We start from the raw sequence: 26,413 nt of genomic DNA, 5'->3' as shown, positions 1-26,413 counted from the left end.
ACGTATCAACTAATCCAATCAGAGTTTCTAAACAAACATTCTCTGACATCACGCATCAAATAATCAAATCAGAGTTTCTAAACAAACATTCTCTGACATCACGTATCAACTAATCAAATCAGAGTTTCTAAACAAACATTCTCTGACATCACGCATCAACTAATCAAATCAGAGTTTCTAAACAAACATTCTCTGACATCACGTATCAACTAATCCAATAAGAGTTTCTAAACAAACATTCTCTGACATCACGCATCAAATAATCAAATCAGAGTTTCTAAACAAACATTCTCTGACATCACGTATCAAATAATCAAATCAGAGTTTCTAAACAAACATTCTCTGACATCACGTATCAACTAATCAATCCTTCTCTGACATCACGTATCAACTAATCCAATCAGAGTTTCTAAACAAACATTCTCTGACATCACGTATCAAATAATCAAATCAGAGTTTCTAAACAAACATTCTCTGACATCACGTATCAACTAATCAAATCAGATGTCGGTTTTAATGATTTCTAATGAATTTCAGTGCAGTCCATAATATGTATTGCAGAAAGCATAGTCAAATAACATAAATAGATCATTATCTGGTGGCTGAGGGATCTCAAGTGATGCCCTAGCTAATTTTAAACAGTTGATGCACGTATTCGCTGTTGGAAGAAAGCTTGATGAAGGCAGGACTTCATGAAAATCTATGGATGGATGAAGGGTAAATCCAAGGACTGGTTCCTCACTGGCACCAGTTGCGAACTGTAAAACTTTAGACAACGTTACACCTTCCCTTCTTCCACCTGAAAAATTAGTTTTAAATGTAAATTAGGCATAATCAGAGTCCTTTACCTCCCCAAGCAAGCTATTACACTAATGCTATACAAACAAAAATGTTGCCTAGTATATAATTAAATGCTTACAAAGTAACTGGCAGCCATATTTTTTTTCAACTTGACGGATCTACTAGTACACAGTATCCAGTATATATTTTCATTGTTCTAATCATTATAATTTTCTATAACCACTTTTATTCAGTACATAGTCTTATGAATACCATTTGGGTTTATTAAATCAGCGACTGCCTCGGCAGACGTATATGTGTAATTGTAATCAACAAAAACAAACGCGAAAAGACTAAATGAACTCCATTATTTCTTGAAAAACAACATTATCCATTGGAATTGATAAACACAAGTATTGAAAGGGCAAAATCTATACCCATCAATGAACTACGGAAAGTGAAATCCACTCCAGAGAACACTAATATACCTTTCGTAGTCACGTATAACCCATGTCATCACAATATTGTGAATAAGTATTCCCTATCCTACATGAAAGTCACAAAATGCAAAATCTGGTCCACCTGCAGTCAGATATCTTACACAGTAAACGACAACACGACCACCAAATTTTAAAAAGATACTGACAAAGGCAAAGTTTGATGAGTCAGTGGGATGCACCTACTCAGTAACAAAATGTGGAGACACACGTGGAACCAGCGCCTATATCCTTGAAGGGAACCAAGTACTTTTAAAAACCGGCAAAAAAGTGACACCCAATAATAACTTAAACTGTAAAAGTAAAAACCTTTTTTATGTCATCATATGTCCAACATGCAATGAATTTTATGTTAAGCCAAACAGGAAATGCACTAAGTGAAAAGGTCCGAGTTCACAAGCAACAAATACGCTCACCAGAAACTCTTAAGATTCCACTTAGTACACATCTCGACACATGTGGTTAAGGTTTTTTTTAACATATTTCCATTCTACAGGATGGGAGATATGGGAATAATCAACCGACTGTGTAAAGAAAATATGTTTGTAAAATTATTTAAACCATTATGGAATGGACATTGACTTTTTAATGTTCTGATACCTATACAAAAATAATGTAACTTAAGACAGGACCATTACCTCCCCTGCAGTTTTTGTTCATTATGACGTCATAACACATTATGATGTCATCCTGTTCCTAAGCAATAAAACAATAGTCTTAAGATGGCATAGAAGCCTGAAAGCGCTAGCGATAATGTCGTGTTGGTTTTCTTTTGTTTTTGATATATATATATCTATGGGGCACGAAGTAATCGCAACAGTGTGGACAAATACAGGTTGTCATCGGAGCAGTCTGATTTCAAGACAACACGCACATAATATACAATCACACGATACACAAAATCTATTAAGCACCTGTAATAAAAAAAGAACAGCACCATTTGTATATATCTATGAATACACAACTTACTTGCAGCTGTTCTCAAATATCTGACAAATGCGGCATATAAGGAGCTCTCAAACATCCTTGCATTGGACCCTTCTTCTGAAAAACTTGGCTTCAGCAGATGTGTCAACAGCTTGTAAGTCATAGTTTTTGAACTGTTTGGCCTTAGAAGATGCAAAAACATTGGCAGTTGTTTTCCAACCTGTCAAAATACAATTAAATCATTATACAAAAATTTCTCAATGCTAGTCAAAAATAGTTCCCTCACACTGGTAGTTGCATGGCCTTGTGTTGTATTGCGCATGGCTGGAGTTCACTACCAGCACAGGGCAACAATTTTTGACTAAGCACAGAAAAGCATGACATATTTGCTTTATTACATAATAAACAAGGACCCAATGGGCCCGAATCGCTCACCTGCAATCTAGTGATTCTTTTCAAATATGCACCAAGCAGCTATTTGAAGAGACTTTCAAAACATCTTTTATTATTTAAATCATAGTTAAGGTCATTCACTTGAACATAATTCATAGCACTTCATGCCACAGGCTCATCCTAGTATATCACAGGCCTAAATTTAAGTCTTTGTGCCTTTTGGTTATTCAGAAAAAGTCGTTTAAAGATTTTGGCCTATTAGACTCCTGTGACCTTGAATAAACTTTGTAGCCCTTCATCCCAGCATGCCACAGGCCCAATTTTAGGTCTATTGGCCTTTTGGTTGAGAAGAAGTAGTCATTTAAAGATTTTGGCCTATGATACTCCTGTGACCTTTAATGTAATATACAGTAAACATGGTAGGTCTTGTTTGCTAAAGTTCTCTGGATTTGTCCAAATAAGAAGAAAAAATCCACATAGAATATAGGACAGTTGTCTTAGTGTTCTTACTGCAGTTTTTTTCTAGTTCATCCTCAGTTATGCAAAGAATAAACTAAAACGTAACATCCTCTGTGCTGGTAGTTGACGGTCTGTATGTGCAATATTACATTCGGCCTTTGGCCTTGTGCAATATAACACATGGTCTGGCAACTACCAGCACTTACGATTAATTAACTATTCTGATTATAGCACAGGCAGGCGCATAACATATTTTTGGCCCAACATCATCAGATGGTGGGCGATTCAAATCACCCTGGGTCCCTCTGTTTGTAAATTCTTGTTATCGCTATTTCTTATAAAGTGTTACAGGGATCTTTTCCTAATTGCACATGAAGACATGCAGAGTTGTGCATATTGCATTTTGAGACATTATGTGATGTTGCCTAAGCATTTGCAACACAGTGAGAACTTAACAGAACTGTCGTCTGGGGTTGCAACTCAATACTCATAACAAAAGGGATTCTCTAAAGCAAATTGGGTTGAATTTCTATCAGCGGCCATTTGTTGATCTACAGATGGAAGCTCACCTGAGACTTCATCTAAGGTGACCTAAATATCAAATTGTATATAACTCTTCAGTTTGGAGAAAATAATAATAATTATATAATTTGTCTTGGTAAAATACCTGACGTATGCCAAGAATATCCAGACGCATCTGCAGATTCCTAATGCAAGGAGAAGGGTTGTCATCAAAAAATATTTCATTGATAATATTTTCATCCAGGTGGGGTATTGTCCCATTCTGCAGGATACTTAAGCCTGAATGAAAGACAAGATTATATATTTGTATCATTTACACATGAATCCAAAAATAATCTGAAGGCATTGAACTTGGATGAAGCGCTTGATTTATATGGTAATTTTATATCTCACAAATTTACAATGGTATATTTAGGCCTGCTTCGAATTCACTAACCTTGATATTTCATAACTTCCAATGATTACATTGTATTAGCAATTTACCGATGATGTTTATGACAAAATAATTTGGTTCAAATCCATTAATTGATTTATGCGAGAAGTGATTAACTTCTATTACTCCTACTGGGTATCAATCCTCCCTCCTTCTGGTCCCTACAAGGTCATTGTCACCATTTATGCAAATTCCTCTGTTTCCCTAGGATATTTCTGACCAAATGTGGTTCAAATCCATTCCAATCTTTATGACTGGTAGTGACTTAAACTCTCTTTCCACTGTTGGGGCCTGTCTTTCTGACCCCTTAGGGGTTAGAGTCACCATACTATTGTTCATACTAATTGCTCATTAGGCTATTTTTTGGAGATATAAAGTGTATACCCAATAATATGAAAAAAAACTACAAAATAAAAATCGGTTTACCGTTATATCCCTTTAATAAGAAGAAATGTTGATTTTTATACATTTCTCATTATGCTTTTACAAGCCAAGTAAAGCGTATATAGATTTGATGATTGTTTTTGAGCTTGTAATTAAGTACACTCTCCCAAAATTAAAACATACAGTCCTATTTCCCCATTGCAAAAGGTACAGGCCCCGGCTGTACGTATAACTAGGGTAGGAAAATCACTGAATATCAATAAATATATGGGTATACATAAACTTATCAGTTTTAATCTGCTATCAAATTATCAACCTGCTGCTTAAATCCTGTGTAAAATGAACAACTTGAAATACTTACTGATGACTTTCCCAACGGTTTTGTAATCTATTGCCATGTGCTCCCTCAAGCCATTATTAAAATATCTGTCCATCACTGCAGATATGACAAGTCGAAAAAATTCTTTCCGTGGTCCTCCGTAGTCTATTGCAACCTGAAATCAAATATCATTAGTAATCGTTATCAATAAAAATCACATGTTGTTATCATAAATTCAAACTAAAATGAATTTCAAATTTCAAAAAATGTTAGCTAGAACAAATTACTTCTTAGTTATATCATACAAATATCCCTTGGCTTACTGTGCTCTAGTCTAGAGGTGGTGGTAAGACATAGAATATTTGTTTTATTACATAACCAGATTTGCTGCAGCTATTAACCCAAACGCAACAAAACCATCCACCAACATTACTGTCTGCAATGTTTATGTTTTAAATCAAGCGTTGATGGCACATCGGTAGTCCGAGTCAAACTCGTGTTTGAAGAAAACCGTGCAATATCTCAAAATGTATATGCGTCCATATAACATTTCCGGATCTGCAGTACTGAGTCCACAGATAGGATAGCTGAAATTATGGCATTAATTATATAAAAACTATGACATGATATACATGTACATACTATATATGTTATTCATTCTTTGGAAGTAATCTCCGGGCCATCTTTATCAAGATTTAGTCTTCTTTCAGCATGCAACTGGATTTTTCCAGAATTGTTCTTAATCATGCAAAATTACCTTCTGTTACATATATTGTGCCTTTAATGGAGACATACATTTCATTTCACAAAGTCTCGAGTGAATTTCAACTGTTCTAATATTGATTAATTTCAGCTTTTAATCAGCAATTTTTAATCTTATAACTTACCTCGTCATAAAACTGAACCTCCAACGTGTCTCTGACATTCTCAATTCCATTTATTTCATCAAAAGCTGTTTCAATGATATTTTCTCGATCAACCAGAATAAAACTTGTGCTGCCTTCATCAACTTGCGATGGGTCATGTACTTCAAGGTTGCGCCCTGTCACTAGAACACTCTGCAAATACCTCAAAATTTCAACAGGATTGTCAATTTTCTGAGTGATGCAGTAACTTATAGCACTGGATACCAAGGCAACCATTGGAGTATTCTTTTCAGTTTGGATTGTTGCTTCTGCAGACAGCTCCCTTGTATTCGCAGTAACCAAATCTATATCACTTGGATTCTCTGTGGACAGGTCACCTGGGTAAATAGCTGTAGTGCTTGTAGCTATAACATTCATGGGCTGATAGTTATTGCTTGTGATGTTTTGGATATTGGAATAACTGGAAGTTGTGCCAGAAGTCTCAAACATTTCCGTTGGTTGGTTTGAAACAAAATACAAAATTGTTTCTGTACTTCCTGTGACTGTAGAAGTGCTTGCAGAGCCAGAAAAACTTTCATCTCTAGTAAGAACAGATAAGCTCTCATTTCTTGCAGTTGGCACCTGAAATAAACCTGGATCAGGCAGTTCTGTTTGATCATCTTGACCTGCATCTTGATATACAGAAAGATCATTTGTTTTACTGGCATCAATGTTTCCACTATCTGGTGTTATGCATGACAGACAATGTTGTCGGAGTTGTACAATTGGAACACTTTCACCGCATGTTCGGCATTTTTCTATTGCTTGTTGATCAAGACTTGGATCCTCATTCTCTTTGACTTTTCTTTTTGGCTCAAGTGGTAAATTTTGTTGTATGGGCCGTATAAATATTTTGGCTTGAGCACCAAGAACTGCTTTTAAACTCTTTGTATTCCAATCACAGTCAATGACAGATAAGGTTCGGTTATTAGATTGACATTTCAGCAATTCATAACCCCCACAGTTTTTTAATTGTGGAAATCCAATGGACTCATCACCGTCACTGTTTAATTCGTCTGTTGAAAGTTTATCCATTACCTCATTTACATCATCATTCATATCTAATCTTATTTTCTTTAATCCTAGTCCAGCTTTAAACAACTGTTCTTTGATATCGCTCGATGGTACTTTGTCTTGGTCTTTGTCTGATAAACATATCGCGGAAACTGTCCAACCCCTGGCCCTTGTTTTACATTTTGCCCTATTTGCTTTCCTTCCACTTCTGCCCGAAAACAGAGAATTCCTATGACTGTAAACAGAATTTATTCCTAAGCCTATAGATCTAGGCCTACTGCCAGTAGGTCTGCGTAGTGACGGCAGTCGTGTATCTGAATCCAGCTCGCGATCTACGCCTATTTCAGATTGCTTATTAACGTCCAATGCTTCTTTCCTAAGTCTAGCTCTTTCACCAATTGTGCTGACACCGATTCTTGTCAAATCCTGATCGCTTAAACTAAGAATATTATCTAGATCAATCTTTTCATCAGCAAATCTCTGTTCAAGATTCCTCATTCCCAAACGTTTCAGGAGGGCATCCATCTTGAAATTTTGAAATGGGATATCGTAAAATGACGAGTTGGATTCCAGATATATATGGAGATACTTTATAAACATATGTTTATATTGCCCAGTTCTTCTGACATGCTGCTAGGAACCTAGGGAACCAACAAGATCACAATCAGAATTATTGCTTTTATTAGCGGGAACAGAGATAGATCACATATTGTATACAATTGATAGGTAATTTGCATAAGTAAATCATCTTAATTGAACCCTAGTAAACTATCACTTACCTAAAGATCAGATTAAAGTTACTGATATAAGTTAAAGTATGACTTGCAATTCAAACCAGTAATATGACTACCATAAGGCTTCAAACTCTATACAGTACTCATAAAACCTAACCTGATAACAACAGCCTTCAGCGGAAACCCTTGTACTTTTGTAAAGTACCAATGGACAAACTCAATTGCAATGGTTTAATGTTAACTTTATCATATTTGAAACTAAATGACCAGATAGTATTAAGATTCAGTCTAGTGTACCTTAATGTCATAACTTCACTAACACAGTGTCCAATTGAAACATAATTTGGTACACCACCATAAAATTCAATGTCAAACACTAAATGCAGGCCTTAATGTGACAAGTAATTCAGTCATTATCATTTACCGAGAATTACAGGTGGTAAACTGAATTGTCAAATAAAATATTATTCGATGACAACCAAATTTCGGGCAATTCAATCTTGTTTTAATAATGTAGTTTCTGACTTTCAGATAGCCATTTTCTGAATAAAATCATAAAAAAAACACTTCTACATTATAAATTGGCAATCCTACCTCACCAAGACATTACAGACTTTTGGCTTTCCTTGAAGACATGTAAGCTTAGTTCATCTCACTGTCTAGACTACAGTATAACCAAAGGTCCTAGCCTCATCTGTCAATACACATAATCTCTGTCAACACATATAATATAGAATTACAATGAGCGCTTTAAGATATCAGGCAGGTGTATATATGTATAGTTCATAAAACAGACCTATATATAGCAACACAAAACGAAACTACAATACTGCCATGACTTGATTAGTCTCGTTCAAATAGACTCTTGTTAATTGACTACCCTTGGTTTGATGAATCAAACATCTGGTGACTGAGACTCGGATTGGAACTCTCTTGTCAAAAGACTGACCCAGCCAGCAACTAAACGTTAACGTTGCTACATTCTGATTGGTCATAAAAAGATCAGACTGTTAAAACAATCTATGTAAACACCATGCTCAGTGTTTTCATTTAGAACCGGTCGCCGGCCGAATTGACCGGTTAGAATGGTGTTTTAATTGGCCGGTTCAAATGACTTAATTAACTTTTTAAAAAATGTCTAAAAACATATTATCGTAATCCTCAGATACATGTATACCTGTTACTATTCATTTGTAGCCTTTTACAAATATTTTTATTGAAAACCCTGATGCTGCTCAAATAATCACCCCCAGCTTCTTTTGTTTATAAGCGTACATTGTATTAGCATTTATTTAAATCGAACAGAATAAAATTATTTTTCAATCTGTTTTCAACCAATTGCCTGAAACTATCACTTCTTGCAAGATTACTGAACAAACACACATGCGACACATGTACGGTACTTAGTGTGAAGGCCGCACTTGTTTGAATGCATGAACATGATGCATATTCAGGAGTTTTCGATCAAGCATTTGGTAAGTCTAAATTTCATTTACTGGGCAAAACTAACCATATAATAATATTCTACCTAATTTAAAGTCAGGTACATTTAATCTAACGTGAGTCGAAAATCTTACATCACTCATCGAACATGGTAATGATATAAAGTTTACCAAGCTTATATTTCTGGTGACGAGGACATGGCCATAACTTATTATGTGTTTTTTTCAGCTTGGATACTTTTTCGTTTCTTCCACAAGTTCTACATTTTACATTCTACATTTAAAATATTTTAAAATACTTTTTACAGCCAGTACGTCACTCAAAGCATCAGATCTTTTTGTGATGTATTAAAGAACTATAACAAATTGTCTTTGTATAAACTGCATGTACACATTCCCAAAAATAGCCCCATTCACAAGACAATTTGACACACACGTAATCTACTTAAATACTGCCTATTATCATCGGACCATATTCTCCACATATGTACAATGTATTTAATTGGCAGAGATTTGCACTAAGTGGTTTTACCAGCGCGGCGCCCGAGAACTATAGCCTATGCGCTCGCTAATAGGCGCTGCCTATTTCATATTACATTATATGTATTGACAGACGAGGCTAGGATCTGTGGTGTAACTGCTGTATATTTTAATCAAAATACACATTCTGATTTGCCTTCTGGATGTAAACACATTCCGAAAAATACAGACAACTTGTTCTTGACAAAACTCCGCTATTGCTTGAATGAGTGAACGTCACCCTATACTTCATCTTTGTACTTTCAACCAATTCACCGCTAACAACCATGGGCGCCGCCATATTGGTTTGCCGCATAGTATGACGGGTACACAGTTACTATTTATAGATCTTATTCATAAATTTACCTCTGTTTTATACACTGTTAATATGCCAAACTGCATAAAACATACATATTTTCATTAGTAAATAGCTATTTTTGCAAATAAAAGTATAAAGTGTTCTTGGAAAGTGTTAAACTAGAAACTTAGACCCAACTTACCTCTCGGGTAGCGCGGGTAGGCCGCCCTGCTCCTCACTCGATCTAGCTAACTTTAACTCAATATTTCACCTTAACACATGTTCTGACTATGGAAAATGATTACAAAATTGTTATTGCGTGTAAATATCCCAATCATATCTGGAATACCTTAACAAAACAGTCTTTAAATGACACTTACCAAGGGAACCAACAAGGAATATTGGTCACGTACACGTGTAGCCACAGCATCACTGTTTAGAGCATCTTTGCGAGTTATCCCCCTTAACACGCTCACATTTCTTGCACATTTTTTTCATTTAGATTCACTTTACGGACTTAATAAGTACAAAAAATTACAATTAAAAAAGATTTAATTTCCAAGTATTTTTTAAAGAAAAAGACGGTGTGTGTGTGCAATTATTTACAAAAAGATTTACGGAATTAAGAGCGTCCGGATATTTCTACCGGTTTTATTTCTGTATTATAAATCTAAAAGTGTAGTCATAAAGATATTTGGTCGTCATAACGAAACGACCACTCCATATAATGAAACGATCACTTCATATAACGAAATAATCACTTCATATAATGAAACGATCACTTCATATAATAAAACCATCACTTCATATAATGAAACCATCACTTCATATAATGAAACCATCACTTCATATAATGAAATGATCACTTCATATAGTGAAATGATCACTTCATATAATGAAACGATCACTTCATATAATGAAACGATCACTTCATATAATGAAACCATCACTTCATATAATGAAACCATCACTTCATATAATGAAATGATCACTTCATATAATGAAACGATCACTTCATATAATGAAACGATCACTTCATATAATGAAACGATCACTTCATATAATGAAACCATCACTTCATATAATGAAACGATCACTTCATATAATGAAACCATCACTTCATATAATGAAACGATCACTTCATATAATGAAATAATCACTTCATATAATGAAACCATCACTTCATATAATGAAACAATCACTTCATATAATGAAGCGAATACATCATATAATACAAGTTACCACATAAGGCAGCTATGGCGTTCCATACGAACGCCTATTTTCAAGGCATACTCCAATGACCGTATTTTTCGTGTACGGCTTGTAAACTGTTGAAAACATGGTTTAATCGAAGAGTTGTCCGGTAAAGATAATTTTCATCCAAAAAATACTGGATGTTAAAGCACCACTGAAAAAAATCAACAAAAACATCATATTTTTCACGATAACGGGTCGCCAACCAGTACTGTAACAATAATTATTCCGGAAATAATCCTGAAATAAAGAAAGCAACAATCACTACTTACTTGCTAATGTGTCGAGTCTCTATCGTCCTCCGAAGATCCTCAGAAAATGGCAATCACAACCAATACAATTTTGGCGTTAAATGTCGCACACAACAAGTGATGCGCTGTCTGTCAAACGAAGTGTCAAATCTTCCCTACCGCAATTTACTATCGAAACCGTGAGACACGTGAATTCGAGGTTTATTCTGACACCATTGAAGTATAACCGCTTCTGTAGGGTTTTGCTAGCTCGATGGTCGATGGTCTTCGTGTAGGGTCCCCGTGATTTCGGCTCTTGTCGGTAAATCTAGTTTCTTGTCGGCTCTTGTCGGTAACTAGTGAGACCGGTGATTTCGTGTACGCCGCACCCGGTCCCGGACCCGATCCCCGTACCAGGAATATTGATGTTATTTTTTTTCTCAACAACGACTTAATGAATAAATCTCATGTTTTTCTTGTAAATCCAGATTTATATTTCCAAAATCTGACATCTCAAATGAAATGGAAGTTATGCAAACAATTTTAGTAATCGTCGATTTACATTTTTCAGGGTGTGATTTTGTGTACGCCGCACTCAACCGTGAAAAATTACGGTTTTTGGCTGTTTATTCGTAAACAAGGGTTAATGTTTATGATATTTTCGATTCCATACTTCAAGTAAACCTAGTTGTTGATACAAATATAAGTTTTAATTACAAATAATACTCATTTTATTTCAAATCTTGCCTTTTTTGAGATCGCGGCGATGATCACGGGAGTTTTTGTTTACGCCCGGTCCCGTACCAAGGGCAGACTACTCCCGATCCACCGTGCTAGGACTACTGGTTTATATTTTTTTATGAGTAGCGTGTATTGTGTAATACCAGATATTATAGTGTTTAGATATAAATAAGAGCCCGGGCGGTCGTATAATTGCAAATAACAAGATTACGGCTCATCCCGAGCGCTAGGTTGCGAGATCGCTAATTTCACATAGCTATAACTCTGTCAAATATTGATATATTTTCACCATTTTTTGCCATATTATTGATTAAGCTACCATCTATCCATACATAATAGTTTAAATAGTGTTTAGATATAGATAAGAGCCCGGGCGGTCAATATATATTCCCCGGGCAGTACCGGGCAGCACCGGGCGGTACCGGGCGGTACCGGGCAGCACCGGGCAGTACCGGGCAGCACCGGGCTGTAGTTAGTAGGACCCAACGCGGTGACACATGTGCACAGACAGTCGTCGCCATCTCTTGGCACGGCACATGTCACTAATATAAACAACTCCGATATCCACCTATTGCGCAGCCGCAGCGCTTGGTATCGCTAGATCTCGTGCTAAATATACCTCCGGTTATGAGAACAATAGGTGAGGTCGTGACTCTGCGAGAAAAGCGGTTGTTGCGAATCCCTAGTATATAGGTCTCTGCTTTACATGAGCCAAAATCTGTTGTTTTTAGCCCACCATCATCAGATGGTGGGCTATTCAAATCGCCCTGCGTCCGTGGTCCGTCGTCCGTCCGTCCGTCCGTCCCTCCGTCCCTCCGTCCCTCCGTCCGTAAACAATTCTTGTTATCGCTATTTCTCAGAAAGGACTGAAGGGATCTTTCTCAAATTTCATATGTAGGTTCCCCTTGGTGCCTAGTTATGCATATTGCGTTTTGAGACCAATCGGATAACAACATGGCCGACAGGCAGCCATCTTGGATTTTGACAATTGAAGTTTGTTATCACTATTTCTGAGAAAGTACTGAAGGGATCTTTCCCAAATTTCATATGAAGGTTTCCCTTGGTGCCTAGTTATGCATATTGCGTTTTGAGACCAATCGGATAACAACATGGCCGACAGGCAGCCATCTTGGATTTTGACAATTGAAGTTTGTTATCGCTATTTCTGAGAAAGTACTGAAGGGATCTTTCTCAAATTTCATATGTAAGTTCTCCTTGGTGCCTAGTTATGCATATTGCGTTTTGAGACCAATCGGATAACAACATGGCCGACAGGCAGCCATCTTGGATTTTGACAATTGAAGTTTGTTATCACTATTTCTGAGAAAGTACCGAAGGGATCTTTCTCAAATTTCATATGTAAGTTCCCCTTGGTGCCTAGTTATGCATATTGCGTTTTGAGACCAATCGGAAAACAACATGGCCGACAGGCAGCCATCTTGGATTTTGACAATTGAAGTTTGTTATCGCTATTTCTGAGAAAGTACTGAAGGGATCTTTCTCAAATTTCATATGAAGGTTCCCCTTGGTGCCTAGTTATGCATATTGCGTTTTGAGACCAATCGGATAACAACATGGCCGACAGGCAGCCATCTTGGATTTTAACAATTGAAGTTTTTTATCACCATTTCTGAGAAAGTACTGAAGGGATCTTTCTCAAATTTCATATGTAGGTTCCCCTTGGTGCCTAGTTATGCATACTGCGTTTTGAGACCAATAGGAAAACAACATGGCCGACAGGCAGCCATTTTGGATTTTGACAATTGAAGTTTGTTATCACTATTTATGAGAATGTACTGAATGGATCTTTTTGAAATTTCATATGTAGGTTTCCCTTGGTGCCTAGTTATTCATATTGCGTTTTAGACCAATCGGATAACAACATGGCCGACAGGCAGCCATCTTGGATTTTGACAATTGAAGTTTGTTATCACTATTTCTGAGAAATTATTTAAGGGATCTTTCTCAAATTTCATATGTAAGTTTCCCTTGGTGCCTAGTTATGCATATTGCGTTTTAGACCAATCTGAAAACAACATGGCCGACAGGCAGCCATCTTGGATTTTGGCAATTTAAGTTTGTTATCACTATTTCTGAGAAAGTACTGAATGGATCTTTCTGAAATTTCATATGTAGGTTTCCCTTGGTGCCGAGTTATGCATATTGCGTTTTGAGACCAATCAGAAAACAACATGGCCGACAGGCAGCCATCTTGGATTTTGACAATTGAAGTTTGTTATCGCTATTTCTGAGAAAGTACTGAATGGATCTTTCTGAAATTTCATATGTAGGTTTCCCTTGGTGCCTAGTTATGCATATTGCGTTTTGAGACCAATCGGAAAACAACATAGCCGACAGGCAGCCATCTTGGATTTTGACAATTAAAGTTTGTTATCATTATTTCTGAGAAAGTACTGAATGGATCTTTCTCAAATTTCATAAGTAGGTTCCCCTTGGTCCCTTGTATTGCATTTTTGGACCAGTCTGTCCTGAAAACAACCTGGCAAACAAACAGCCATTATTGTTAAATCTCAAATTTCTTATAGAGCTAGGATTCCCTTGTTTGAAAAGTACTGGAGGGATGTCTCAATTTGCACAGATTAGTAAAATGAAGGGAAAAGTAGAGAAAAGATCAATCTGACATGGAACCTATGAAGATCATTCAATGGTGGGCGCCAAGATCCCTCTGGGATCTCTTGTTCTTTATTTGATGAAAGTATTTATGGACATATATTCAAAATGAATATTTATAAACAACACAGTTTACTGAATTGTAAATAATTTTTAAATAAAAATAGAAAGGATTAAATAAATAATCGCATAACTCATGATGCATAGGACATAGCTGTTTTGGTGATAGCTCTCATATTATTTGAAAACAATAACCCACATTAAATCCTGGTACCATGAGTATAAACTATGGCAAGCTACAAAAAAAATAGTATTTGGGTTTTTACCTATTTAATTCAGATATCTGTATTCAAATAGAGATGCTTCCTCACAGGACGCTCACATGTGTAATGCATCGTAACTTTGCCGGTACATTAGCATAATAATCACTCGTCCAATCAAAGTCAAATTTAGCAGATTAATTGATTAGATGTCCATCTTTATCAGCAAACATAATTTTAAAACATCAGATAATGAATTGCGGGGCGTGAATAAAAACCGCTCAAGACATGCATTCACTTTAACAAATTTTATTAACATGACAATATCACCTGTCAACCTGTTCTTGTTTGTACATGACAAGTTTTCAGACTGAGATTAACAAATTCTATGTATTAATGTAGCAATGCACCGTAACTTGGCCGGTACATTAGCATAATATGCACACGTTCAATCAAAGTCAAATTTGGCAAATTTATCGGTTATATGGTCATCTGTATGATACAGAAAAAAAATATTTAAAAATGTCACTTAACGAAACGCGGGGCGTGCAAAAACCTCACAGGACACTCGCATGTGCACTGCACCGTAACTTTGTCGTAAACAATGCATAATATGCACGCGTCCAATCCATTTCAAATTTGGCAGATTAATCGGTTAGATGTTCATTTGTATGATACAGAAATTCTTTTTTTTTTTAAATATTACTTAACGAATTGCGGGGCGTGAAAACACTCTCACAGGACACTCATTCCCCACAGGACACTCATTAGGTGGACCGAGAAATGACCCCCACCCTGATTGCCTGATTTCTATGTTATGATTAAAACACACTTTTATGGGTTTTCCTTTTTTCAGTTTTCTGATATTTTTCTTGTATATTAAACTTCGAAATCATACATTAGATATCTAGCACGTTTAGTAAAATATTTCTATAAAATGATTAAACATTGTTTTACATAACGAAACTCGTCCGAAAATAGAAATAGAGTTTTCAACGTCTCGGAAATCCGTCGATGGCCGTCATCGTGGTTTCAACCGTGGGTCGGACCGTTCGTTTATGCGGAACAAGAGCGTGCCACCTACGTTCCGTTCCGATCGCATTTATAACGAAAGCGGCCCTGGTCCCGTGACAGATTCCGGAACATAGGTCCGGAAAGGTTTTCATTTTAGATATAAACGTCAAACCTAACATGGCGGAAGACAGCTGCCTTTTCGCCAAAACATTACGGCAGTTTGCACGTTCTGCAGGTGGCATTAACCCCACACCTTTCCCGAAAGTATGTAGTTGATATTTACTTAACTACTTTCATTTATTCTATGATGTTTGGTAACGATTAAGCCTGTATTTCGCAGCATTCTACCCCACAGGGCGATGATGATCCGGCAGACTCGGAGCACCGGCAAATCTGCAGATCTGGCTGTATTGTAGGTCTACAGTAGTCTATATAGTCCGAATTTTCTGACGACCTTACTACGTAGATACACAGCTTGAAAGGCGATATTAACACCAGAACCCTTCGGATTATAGTCTATAGGGAGCAGTATCTACCCAGTCATAGCAGGACATCCAGTTGGCCATTGGTTTTTAGCAATTTCAGAAGTTAAATAACTTTTTCTCAGAAGTCTGAAGGTTCCAGATAAAACATGCGTCAAATAGACATGTCCTTTCAATCATAAGAGTAGTAGGATATCATTTTGGGGAGGTCAAAAACATACTGTCATGGGTATACTAGATGCCATGGATACGTCGTAGTACCTGTTCCCAGTTTTAGTACAGCTGTAGACAGCAAGTGTCGGGAAGGGCTGTTGGTGTGATTTTATTTCTCAAAGCCCCCAATGATGGGACACTAACTATTAAATTATAAAGTATTTCATACAATCCAGATGGTTCCAGTCTATAACTGTGTGTACAAAGAATGAATTCTTGTATTGGTCACAGTTGTGTGTTGATATCGTAACTGGTGATGAATTATTAGTGACGTTTAATTTGTATCCATTATGTTTGAAGTGATGTAGTTTTCAAAGTGCTATATTGGTAAATTTTACTATACCCTATGTGTGCCAAATGCGGTTAAATGGGCTATGTATACGATATCTTTCGTGCAAGTCAAAAGTGAATGTCCGTTTGTTGTATTTCTATGGCAGTAGCTATATATAGATAATGAATATACAGGCCACATAATATGCCACACAAGTGGGCATTGTTTATGCTGTTATCGTGCAAAGTTAATATAAATTATAATATTGTTACTTATTAATGATGTTAATATGATACTTGACTGTTGACAGGTCGAGAGACTGCTGTCTTACTGCCCCCACGAGTCGTCATGCCGAGGTCTCAGACTAGACAAACGAGCACAAGATGCAGTGGTAGCCCTGGGAATCTACTTCCTGGAGTCGGGACTTCAAGTATTACTATGAAAATAAGAAATACAAATGATCCTAGTATAAAGCATGTCTTGGGAATTCTGTTGTAGCTTTCAAATTCTCAGCTGAAACTAATGAAATCTACATAAACATTGATCTCTGTTTAATAAAGCATACATGTGCCCTATAAAAGGAATGCTTCAATTGGGGAAAAAAAAACGTGATAAATGAAATTATAAATACATTGTATTTTTTTCATTTCAAAAGTAAAAGAAATAATAATGATATAAAAACAGGACATTTTTCTAAAGAGTGACTATAATTATCACATCTGGTATCGGTATACATGTATGTACCACCCAAGTGAGATGATGTAAGGCTTACAGATTTTGAAATGTCCACATTTAGTTATAGTTTATTAGATCTTTAGTGCAATGTACATATATTAAGCATAGTCGCGATTTTCAATTGTATTTATTGAATGTTTTGTGTTTCAGTACAAAGATAAGATCCTGCCTTACCTCCTGGGTGTACTGAGGGGACTCACTAAGGCTCAGTGGACCAATCAGAAACCACTTAAATCTCAGAGTGAGTAACTAATAGATAACAACAAAAAGTCAACATTCTGATTTACTTACCAGACTCTAAATATTAATATCTATGTTGTGTACTAGTTGAGAGGTATCGGAGTATGAAATGTTTGTTTATTTATATTTCGTACCAGCTGACAGGTACAGATTATAAAATATTTGTTAGTCTTGGTCTCGCAGTTTTTCTCCTTCCTTACTTTGTTTTTATATTATCTGTTTCTATATATAAATACAAAAGGAAAACATGTTACACACCATTTAAGTCAACATGATTTTTGTATTTCTAGCACTCCCACGAAGTGAGTGTTTCAGTTTCTGTCTTAACACCATCCTCAGTGATGTCGCCAAGAGAGATCATTCTGTGAGGGAACAGGTAAGTTATAGCTGAAAGTTTACAGTAAACTTTGTACCATGTCTGTGGGGGAACAGGTAAGTTACAGCTGACAGTTTACAGTAAACTTTGTACCATGTCTGTGGGGGAACAGGTGAGTTATAGCTGACAGTTTACAGTAAACTTTGTACCATCTCTGTGAGGGAACAGGTGAGTTACAGCTGACAGTTTACAGTAAACTTTGTACCATGTCTGTGGGGGAACAGGTGAGTTACAGCTGACAGTTTACAGTAAACTTTGTACCATGTCTGTGAGGGAACAGGTGAGTTACAGCTGACAGTTTTCAGTAAACTTTGTACCATCTCTGTGAGGGAACAGGTGAGTTATAGCTGACAGTTTACAGTAAACTTTGTACCATGTCTGTGGGGGAACAGGTGAGTTATAGCTGACAGTTTACAGTAAACTTTGTACCATCTCTGTGAGGGAACAGGTAAGTTATAGCTGACAGTTTACAGTAAACTTTGTACCATGTCTGTGGGGGAACAGGTGAGTTATAGCTGACAGTTTACAGTAAACTTTGTACCATGTCTGTGGGGGAACAGGTGAGTTATAGCTGCCAGTTTACAGTAAACTTTGTACCATGTCTGTGGGGGAACAGGTGAGTTATAGCTGACAGTTTACAGTAAACTTTGTACCATGTCTGTGGGGGAACAGGTGAGTTATAGCTGACAGTTTACAGTAAACTTTGTACCATCTCTGTGAGGGAACAGGTGAGTTATAGCTGACAGTTTACAGTAAACTTTGTACCATCTCTGTGAGGGAACAGGTAAGTTACAGCTGACAGTTTACAGTAAACTTTGTACCATGTCTGTGGGGGAACAGGTGAGTTACAGCTGACAGTTTACAGTAAACTTTGTACCATGTCTGTGGGGGAACAGGTGAGTTACAGCTGACAGTTTACAGTAAACTTTGTACCATGTCTGTGGGGGAACAGGTAAGTTATAGCTGACAGTTTACAGTAAACTTTGTACCATGTCTGTGGGGGAACAGGTGATTTACAGCTGACAATTTACAGTAAACTTTGTACCATCTCTGTGAGGGAACAGGTGAGTTACAGCTGACAATTTACAGTAAACTTTGTACCATCTCTGTGAGGGAACAGGTGAGTTATAGCTGACAGTTTACAGTAAACTTTGTACCATGTCTGTGGGGGAACAGGTAAGTTATAGCTGACAGTTTACAGTAAACTTTGTACCATGTCTGTGGGGGAACAGGTGAGTTACAGCTGACAGTTTACAGTAAACTTTGTACCATGTCTGTGGGGGAACAGGTAAGTTATAGCTGACAGTTTACAGTAAACTTTGTACCATGTCTGTGGGAGAACAGGTGAGTTACAGCTGACAGTTTACAGTAAACTTTGTACCATCTCTGTGGGGGAACAGGTGAGTTACAGCTGACAGTTTACAGTAAACTTTGTACCATGTCTGTGAGGGAACAGGTTAGTTAAGCTGACAGTTTACAGTAAACTTTGTACCATCTCTGTGAGGGAACAGGTGAGTTACAGCTGACAGTTTACAGTAAACTTTGTACCATGTCTGTGAGGGAACAGGTGAGTTACAGCTGACAGTTTACAGTAAACTTTGTACCATGTCTGTGGGGGAACAGGTAAGTTATAGCTGACAGTTTACAGTAAACTTTGTACCATCTCTGTGAGGGAACAGGTAAGTTACAGCTGACAATTTACAGTAAACTTTGTACCATGTCTTTGAGGGAACAGGTGAGTTACAGCTGACAGTTTACAGTAAACTTTGTACCATGTTTGTGAGGGAACAGGTAAGTTAAGCTGACAGTTTACAGTAAACTTTGTACCATCTCTGTGAGGGAACAGGTTAGTTACAGCTGACAGTTTACAGTAAACTTTGTACCATCTCTGTGAGGGAACAGGTGAGTTACAGCTGATGATTTACTGACATTTGCTGTTTTCATGGTAGACAAATTACAATTAGATGATGACAGACTATTAATTTTATTGATCATGCCAATTTTATTGATAAATACTGTACAGTTATTTAACTCAATTATGATTGGTATTGATATGGAATCAGTATTTATTGAACAACTCATTTCACTTACAAGTTTCAGTTTGAAGGTATAATATGAAAAGTGATTTATGAATAAATTTGAAATTAAATAAATAAATGTATATAAAAGGTTTATAAGTGTCATTTGAAAATTTCATTTGAGTTTTGAATAAAAAAAGTACTCATTGTAAGTAAGTTATGATTTTTTATTGATGTTCATGATTTGGGAATATTTTACAGATAATTTCTGCCCAGTTAGAAGTCCTGGAAGTGCTAACAAAGCTGTGTGAGGGATCGTACGAGATACCAAAAGGTTGGTTTACAGTTGATGTCATTCTAAACATTAATTTACAAATCTTAAGCATACAGAGTTGGTCAACAGTGGTTTAGAAAGATTGATCACAAAGGAAATTCAGTGTCATTCATGTGAATTAAGTAGCAAATTAAAACACAAATAGTATCCTGTTAAATTATTTTGACATGTTCTCATTGCGTCATTAGGAGTTCAAACAGAGATATGTAGTTAGAGTCACATCAAATTAAAAAAATAAAGAAATACTCACCTGCGTGATGGTAAGGCACCTGAAGTGGTCCAATTCTACACGACTTGGTAGGATATTCAAATCGACCTTTGTCCGTTGTCCATGAGCAATCCTTAAGTTATTGCTATTTCTTCAGAATGATCAGGAAAACAAAATGGTTGACAGGTGACCATTCTGGATTTTGGCAGTTGAAGTTTGTTATCTCTATTCCTTGAAGGTGACTGCATTGGATTTTGGCAGTTGAAGTTTGTTATCTCTATTCCTTGAAGATGACTGCATTGGATTTTGGCAGTTGAAGTTTGTTATCTCTATTCCTTGAAGGTGACTGCATTGGATTTTGGCAGTTGAAGTTTGTTATCTCTATTCCTTGAAGGATATTCTCAACTTAATGTATAGGTTCCTGTTGGTGCCTAGTTTTGTTCATTTTTTGTCAGTCAGGAAAACAAATGGCTGACAGGCAACAAACTTGGATTTTGATATTTGAAGTTGGATATTTTGTGAGAATGATATTTTGTGAGAAGAACTGGAAAGTGATTTCTCATCAAACTTGTTATGTAGGTTACCCTCAGTATACCAGGTATTTTGAACTTAAGTGTAAAAATATGTGTTAACAATATCTATGCTTAAATGTTTTGATTTTTCACTAGTTTGAAAGGAGTAAGTTATGGTGTAGAGCTGAATGATAAATCTGTTTAAAATTAATTGTTGTTTATCCACAAAAAAAAGTGTGTTAAGTAAAAATCAGTGTGATGTCAGATAGTGGGACTTCAATGTGTAGTTATCAGTTTGTGTTAATTTATTATTAATATATAAATATACATTGTTTTAAGTAAAACTATGATTCTTGTTCTTATCTGATTTGTAGAGACCTCTCTGACAGTATTTGACACAGTTTACATTAAATCAAACAGCACCTGCATACATTATAAGTCAGTATCACAGTCCAGCCTCAGGTTGACAAATCCTAGAACATTGACCTCAGAGAGAAGCTAAGTAAAACGATAAACTTATAATATAAAGTATAGTATAGTATGGTACTGTCTGTTGTATAGTATGCTACTGTCTGTTGTAGTTGTCCTGTGCACCGCCATAGTTCCTACTCTGATCGGAATGTCGCGTGCGATTGGGCGTTCATGTGATGGATCTGTTCCCTTGATTTCAATCCTATTCCCATCGGAAGCGACCAGGAAATGTTCCAAGGTTCCTCCTATAGATACATCGTCTACTACCAAAGTGATGGCTTTCCGGTCCATTCTTCCGCGTACAATGTCCTCTCATGTGATTACACAGGAGTCTTCCGGACCATCGAGTCCTGTAAATATTCCATCACTGGATTTTCCATCACCAAGGTCACGAGAAAGGTCGCCATCTCCGATACCCAATCAGATAAAAGACAAACCGACACAAGAGGAGGATCTAGACCCGGCCGTACATTACTTCAACAAAGTTGGGTCGAGTCTCACCCAGACCAAACCCTGGGGATTCGAGATTGTACCTGAACAAGATCATCTGAAATTTTCTAGTTCTCATCTCCAAACACTTGTGGGAGTGGTAAGTGGTGATGAAATAAGAGATGAAAAAGTAGACAACAAAGCACTGCATGTATTTCTTTCATTTTTATCGATGAATATTTCATTTCAGAACTAGAAGGATATAGTGTACCATCAATAATACACTTGATTTACAATCAGTTTTACATGAAATATTGTAAATCATGTATTCAATACATGAACATGATTATCTGGAGATGTAGATTTTTTATGCTCTTTTGGATTAAATGACTAAAATACAAAATTACAATACAGAATCTAAATTGTGTTAATTTTGTAACTCAGAAGATGCTTTGTATCAACAGGCTCGACGACTTTTGAACAAGGAAACTTTGAGACACCTTAAAATACAAAATTACAATACAGAATCTAAATTGTGTTAATTTTGTAACTCAGAAGATGTTTTGTATCAACAGGCTCGACGACTTTTGAACAAGGAAACTTTGAGACACCTAGATGAATCGTTGAAGGATTTTTATGCCGAGTTAGAGGTAAAGTAAGACACCTTGATGAATCGTTGAAGGATTTTTATGCCGAGTTAGAATTTAAAGTGAGACGTAGATGAATCTTTGAAGGATTTTTATGCTGGGTTAGAGGTAAAGGATAACCTCCTGGTATATTTTGTAGCTCATGTGTAGATTCAAGGATTCATTTTATCCTAAATGACTTTAATTGTTGATGGGCTGTAGAACAAAAACAAAGATTAGATGTGCTGGTACAAGTCAGGGTCATTTCAGGATCTTGTAAACCTGGTTCCTAAAAAACATTAAAAGTATCATTGTAGAAATTATATATCTCAAAAAATTGAATTTATTTTACAGCAAAAATGAAATAAATCAATTTACATTTAATGATTTAGACTATTTGATCCAGATAGTAGTAGCACACATGGGATGTTTTAAATATAAACACTCAGACGCTTAAAGGACCCTTAAAATGCACTTAGATACACTGTTAACAAGGTACTTAATATTAAAACCCCCAGAAATCGGCCCTTAATATTGCTATATTTAAGGACCATTAAATTTAAGGGGTATTTTAGGGTATAATGAATTGTAACTTGATGTGTAATGTTAATTAAGGTCATTTTAAGGGTCCATTTGATGAGTAATAACTTCATAAAAATGTCCTTAAAAACATTGCTACAAAATGAAAAAAAGTTGGTTTTAGTTTTTTTAATGTTTAAGGGCATTAAAAAGGGGTTTAAAGTTTTTTTTATAGTAGTGTTTGATGGAAATCAGATGAGAACTTAACCATTGCTGTCACATGTGTCTCCATCTCTCATTATTCTTGTTTTCTGACAGCCAAACAATGGCTTTAGCTGGTTTCCTTACAAGTCCTTCAGTGAGACCCTCACCCTGGTGGTCATCACTCTACTGAGAGACGTGCTGGAACAGGAGAAAGGTAGGCCGGCTTTACAGTTGTATAATATATTATGGCCAGAAGGAAAGCCGACAGCCAATATAGGCCTGAGTGAAGAAAAAGCTTATAATATATTTACTTATTTCAGATAGTATGGTAACTAACTAATAATGTAAACTGAAGATTGACAGCATACATTGACCCATTTTTAATCAACTTTCAATTCAGCAAAGTCAGTTTGTCAGCCATTGTTTTTTTGACAGCAGAGAATCAGATGCTACTGTAACAGTAACCATAATAATAATTCTGTGCTTGCCAAGAGGAGCTGTGAATGGCATTGATATATTCGTTGTGTTGAATTTTAGTATTCTAGTATACTTTTGTGATATTTGATGGCTTTTATATTGGACATTTTTTTCAGAATATTGCATAGGTTTCTCTTTTTTAGTCAGTATAATTGTCGATATCTATGTAGTTTATCAGTAATGGTAGTCATTACCTTTAACAGTCTATACTTAGAGAAGCTATTACTTGCTATATCAGTGTTTGATCTTTGGAATGTTTTTTTAAATTATCATTGAGACTGTCACAGTAATCATCAGTGTTCAGCCTTACATACTTTCTAATGATTAATAGTGATATGATCCTATAACATCAACTAAAATTGTTATTCCAAACAATAGAATCGTCGGTGTTATAAGGTTTTTTTTCTGATGTAGACCTGCCATTGAGCTTCATGAGTGATATCCAGGACTTTGCCACTGGGATGTACCAGACAGGCCAGGCAGAACTGGACAAGAAGCCACGCCCACATCGGGATGGGGAACATAAATGGCACTTTAACCCTTATGACTTAACAGTCCTCAGTAGTGCTGCTTGTGTGGACCTCCTGTTCTGGGCAGTCCGGGAGGAGCAGGGTCAGTGTGTCAACTTTAGACTCTCTGGACTGAAGAATTTATGATCTTAGAGCTAAATACAATCCGGGGTTGTTGAGACTGGTTTACTGATTAGCCGTGTGTATACACAGTTATCTCTAGCCACTAGAAATGAAGGTGGTTGGAATTCTTCTGTTAGTGAAGTTAAAATTGTCCAAAGGAATTGGAGTCTTACTACTGATGATGTTTTATTGTGGAAGTTGTCCGACCTTTCTGTTTGCAATCACATACCCTTAAAACAAAAGTCATGTTGGTTGGTTTCAGTCACATACCCTTAAAACAAAAGTCATGTTGGTTGGTTTCAATCACATACCCTTAAAACAAAGGTCATGTTGGTTGGTTTCAATCACATACCCTTGAAACAAAGGTCATGTTGGTTGGTTTCAATCACATACTCTTGAAACAAAGGTCATGTTGGTTAGTTTCAATCACATACCCTTAAAACAAAGGTAATGTTGGTTTGTTTCAATCACATACCCTTAAAACAAAAGTCATGTTGGTTGGTTTCAATCACATACCCTTAAAACAAAGGTCATGTTGGTTGGTTGGTTTCAATCACATACCCTTAAAACAAAGGTCATGTTGGTTGGTTTCAATCACATACTCTTGAAACAAAGGTCATGTTGGTTGGTTTCAGTCACATACCCTTAAAACAAAGGTCATGTTGGTTGGTTTCAGTCACATACCCTTAAAACAAAGGTCATGTTGGTTGGTTTCAGTCACATACCCTTAAAACAAAGGTCATATTGGTTGGTTTGCTTCATTAGTAAATACATGGTAGGCTATAAATGAACATTGTGACTCTCAACACCCATATAATGAATGTCAGCTCTCGATAACTTTGGTTTGAAGTCTCAGAGTAAAAGTGTTTAATTGTGGAAAAGAAATTGTGAATAATTAAAAAAAATAATCCAAATGTTTTTCATCTGTTACTTTGATTTTTAGATGCGGAGAATTTATGTCTGAGATTGTCGGAGAAGATCAGTATGAACACGGAGAGTAAACTACTACTGTCTCATACTCCCCTGATCCTGGTGGCTCTCGAGGTGAGTGGCAATAATCACTTCAGAGCTAAAACTAGACATCTCAGTCTGTGTCCAAAATGTCCATCCCTGTATGTGTCCAAACTATTCATCCATATATGTGTCCAAACTAGACATCTCTGTATGTGTCCAAACTAGACATCTCTGTATGTGTCCAAAATTTCCATCCCTGTATGTGTCCAAACTATTCATCCATGTATGTGTCCAAACTAGACATCTGTGTGTGTGGCTTGGTCCTCATAGTGTCTTTAAGTCGAGATGTGTGTAATTCCTGATGATGAAAATATTATGCAGGAATAACAACATATTTCCTCATGCCAGTCAAACAAAATTGTAAAAACTATACCTGCATCAACATTATAATGAGAGTAATGAGTCTGACAGTGTCATAAAGTCTTGTGTTAAATGAATCCACAATGGATAAGAATTGGAAAGTGTATAGTTTTATGATTGTGTCTGACACTACAAAATCTTAAGCGGTACAAATTATTAATCAGAAAATGGGAAGTAAAAAATATATCACAAATGAGAAATGATAACCGAAGCAATAGATTGTAATTACGACTGATATATTCTGCCTCTAGGCTCTAGGAAAGTTAGCTGTCAAGTTTCCTTACCTGGCGTCCAGTATGTGTGCTTCACTCCGCGACTTCCTGGTCTGTCCCTCACCACTTCTCAGTAAACTTAACAAGTATGCCACTCCCGATGGACGCAGCAGTATCAAGATCACCGTTACCGACGGTAACAACTCGTCCACATCCACACACTTGCCTGCCGACAGTAAACGTAACAGGCCTATGAACAAGCTACTTAAGGCATTGGAGAATATCCGAGACTGTGCCATTATGAATATCTGCAGGTAAATGAGA

The 26,413-nt window shown here is 36.5% G+C and overlaps 2 protein-coding genes across 2 annotated transcripts in view; one reads left to right on the top strand and one right to left on the bottom strand.

Annotated features, from left to right (window-relative positions):
- Positions 1 to 376: 376 nt before the first annotated feature.
- Positions 377 to 7,347, bottom strand: LOC117333620. The gene is made up of 5 exons (XM_033893003.1): positions 5,602 to 7,347; positions 4,757 to 4,889; positions 3,724 to 3,857; positions 2,247 to 2,424; positions 377 to 799 (listed from the first exon to the last, which is right to left on the bottom strand). Exons 1-5 carry the CDS (start codon positions 7,231 to 7,233, stop codon positions 534 to 536), a joined length of 2,343 nt encoding a protein of 780 aa, XP_033748894.1. The 5' UTR covers positions 7,234 to 7,347; the 3' UTR covers positions 377 to 533.
- Positions 7,348 to 15,933: 8,586 nt separating this feature from the next.
- The window catches only part of LOC117332351 (phosphatidylinositol 4-kinase alpha-like), a gene marked incomplete in the record, with an annotated part of 90,553 nt that continues 80,073 nt past the window's right edge, over positions 15,934 to 26,413 (top strand). The window contains 11 exon segments of the mRNA XM_033891237.1: positions 15,934 to 16,020; positions 17,033 to 17,152; positions 17,608 to 17,698; positions 17,988 to 18,073; positions 20,353 to 20,425; positions 21,727 to 22,205; positions 22,621 to 22,695; positions 23,509 to 23,608; positions 24,286 to 24,483; positions 25,447 to 25,547; positions 26,129 to 26,403. Coding sequence (XP_033747128.1) covers positions 15,934 to 16,020; positions 17,033 to 17,152; positions 17,608 to 17,698; positions 17,988 to 18,073; positions 20,353 to 20,425; positions 21,727 to 22,205; positions 22,621 to 22,695; positions 23,509 to 23,608; positions 24,286 to 24,483; positions 25,447 to 25,547; positions 26,129 to 26,403 — 1,685 coding nt within the window.

This window comes from Pecten maximus, chromosome 8, assembly GCF_902652985.1.
Source record: "Pecten maximus chromosome 8, xPecMax1.1, whole genome shotgun sequence".
In the NCBI taxonomy this organism is placed as follows: Eukaryota; Metazoa; Mollusca; class Bivalvia; order Pectinida; family Pectinidae; genus Pecten; species Pecten maximus.
This window is presented reverse-complemented; position numbering and strand designations above follow the sequence as displayed.

Bases quoted from the DNA above. Each gene is read 5' to 3' on its own strand.
- LOC117333620 (XM_033893003.1), bottom strand. From the start codon at position 7,233: ATGTTTATAAAGTATCTCCATATATATCTGGAATCCAACTCGTCATTT. The intron at 4,890-5,601 runs GTAAGTTATAAG...ATTTGATTTCAG, and splicing joins AGGTTCAGTTTTATGACGAG to GTTGCAATAGACTACGGAGG. The intron at 3,858-4,756 runs GTAAGTATTTCA...TCTTTCATTCAG, and splicing joins AACCGTTGGGAAAGTCATCA to GCTTAAGTATCCTGCAGAAT.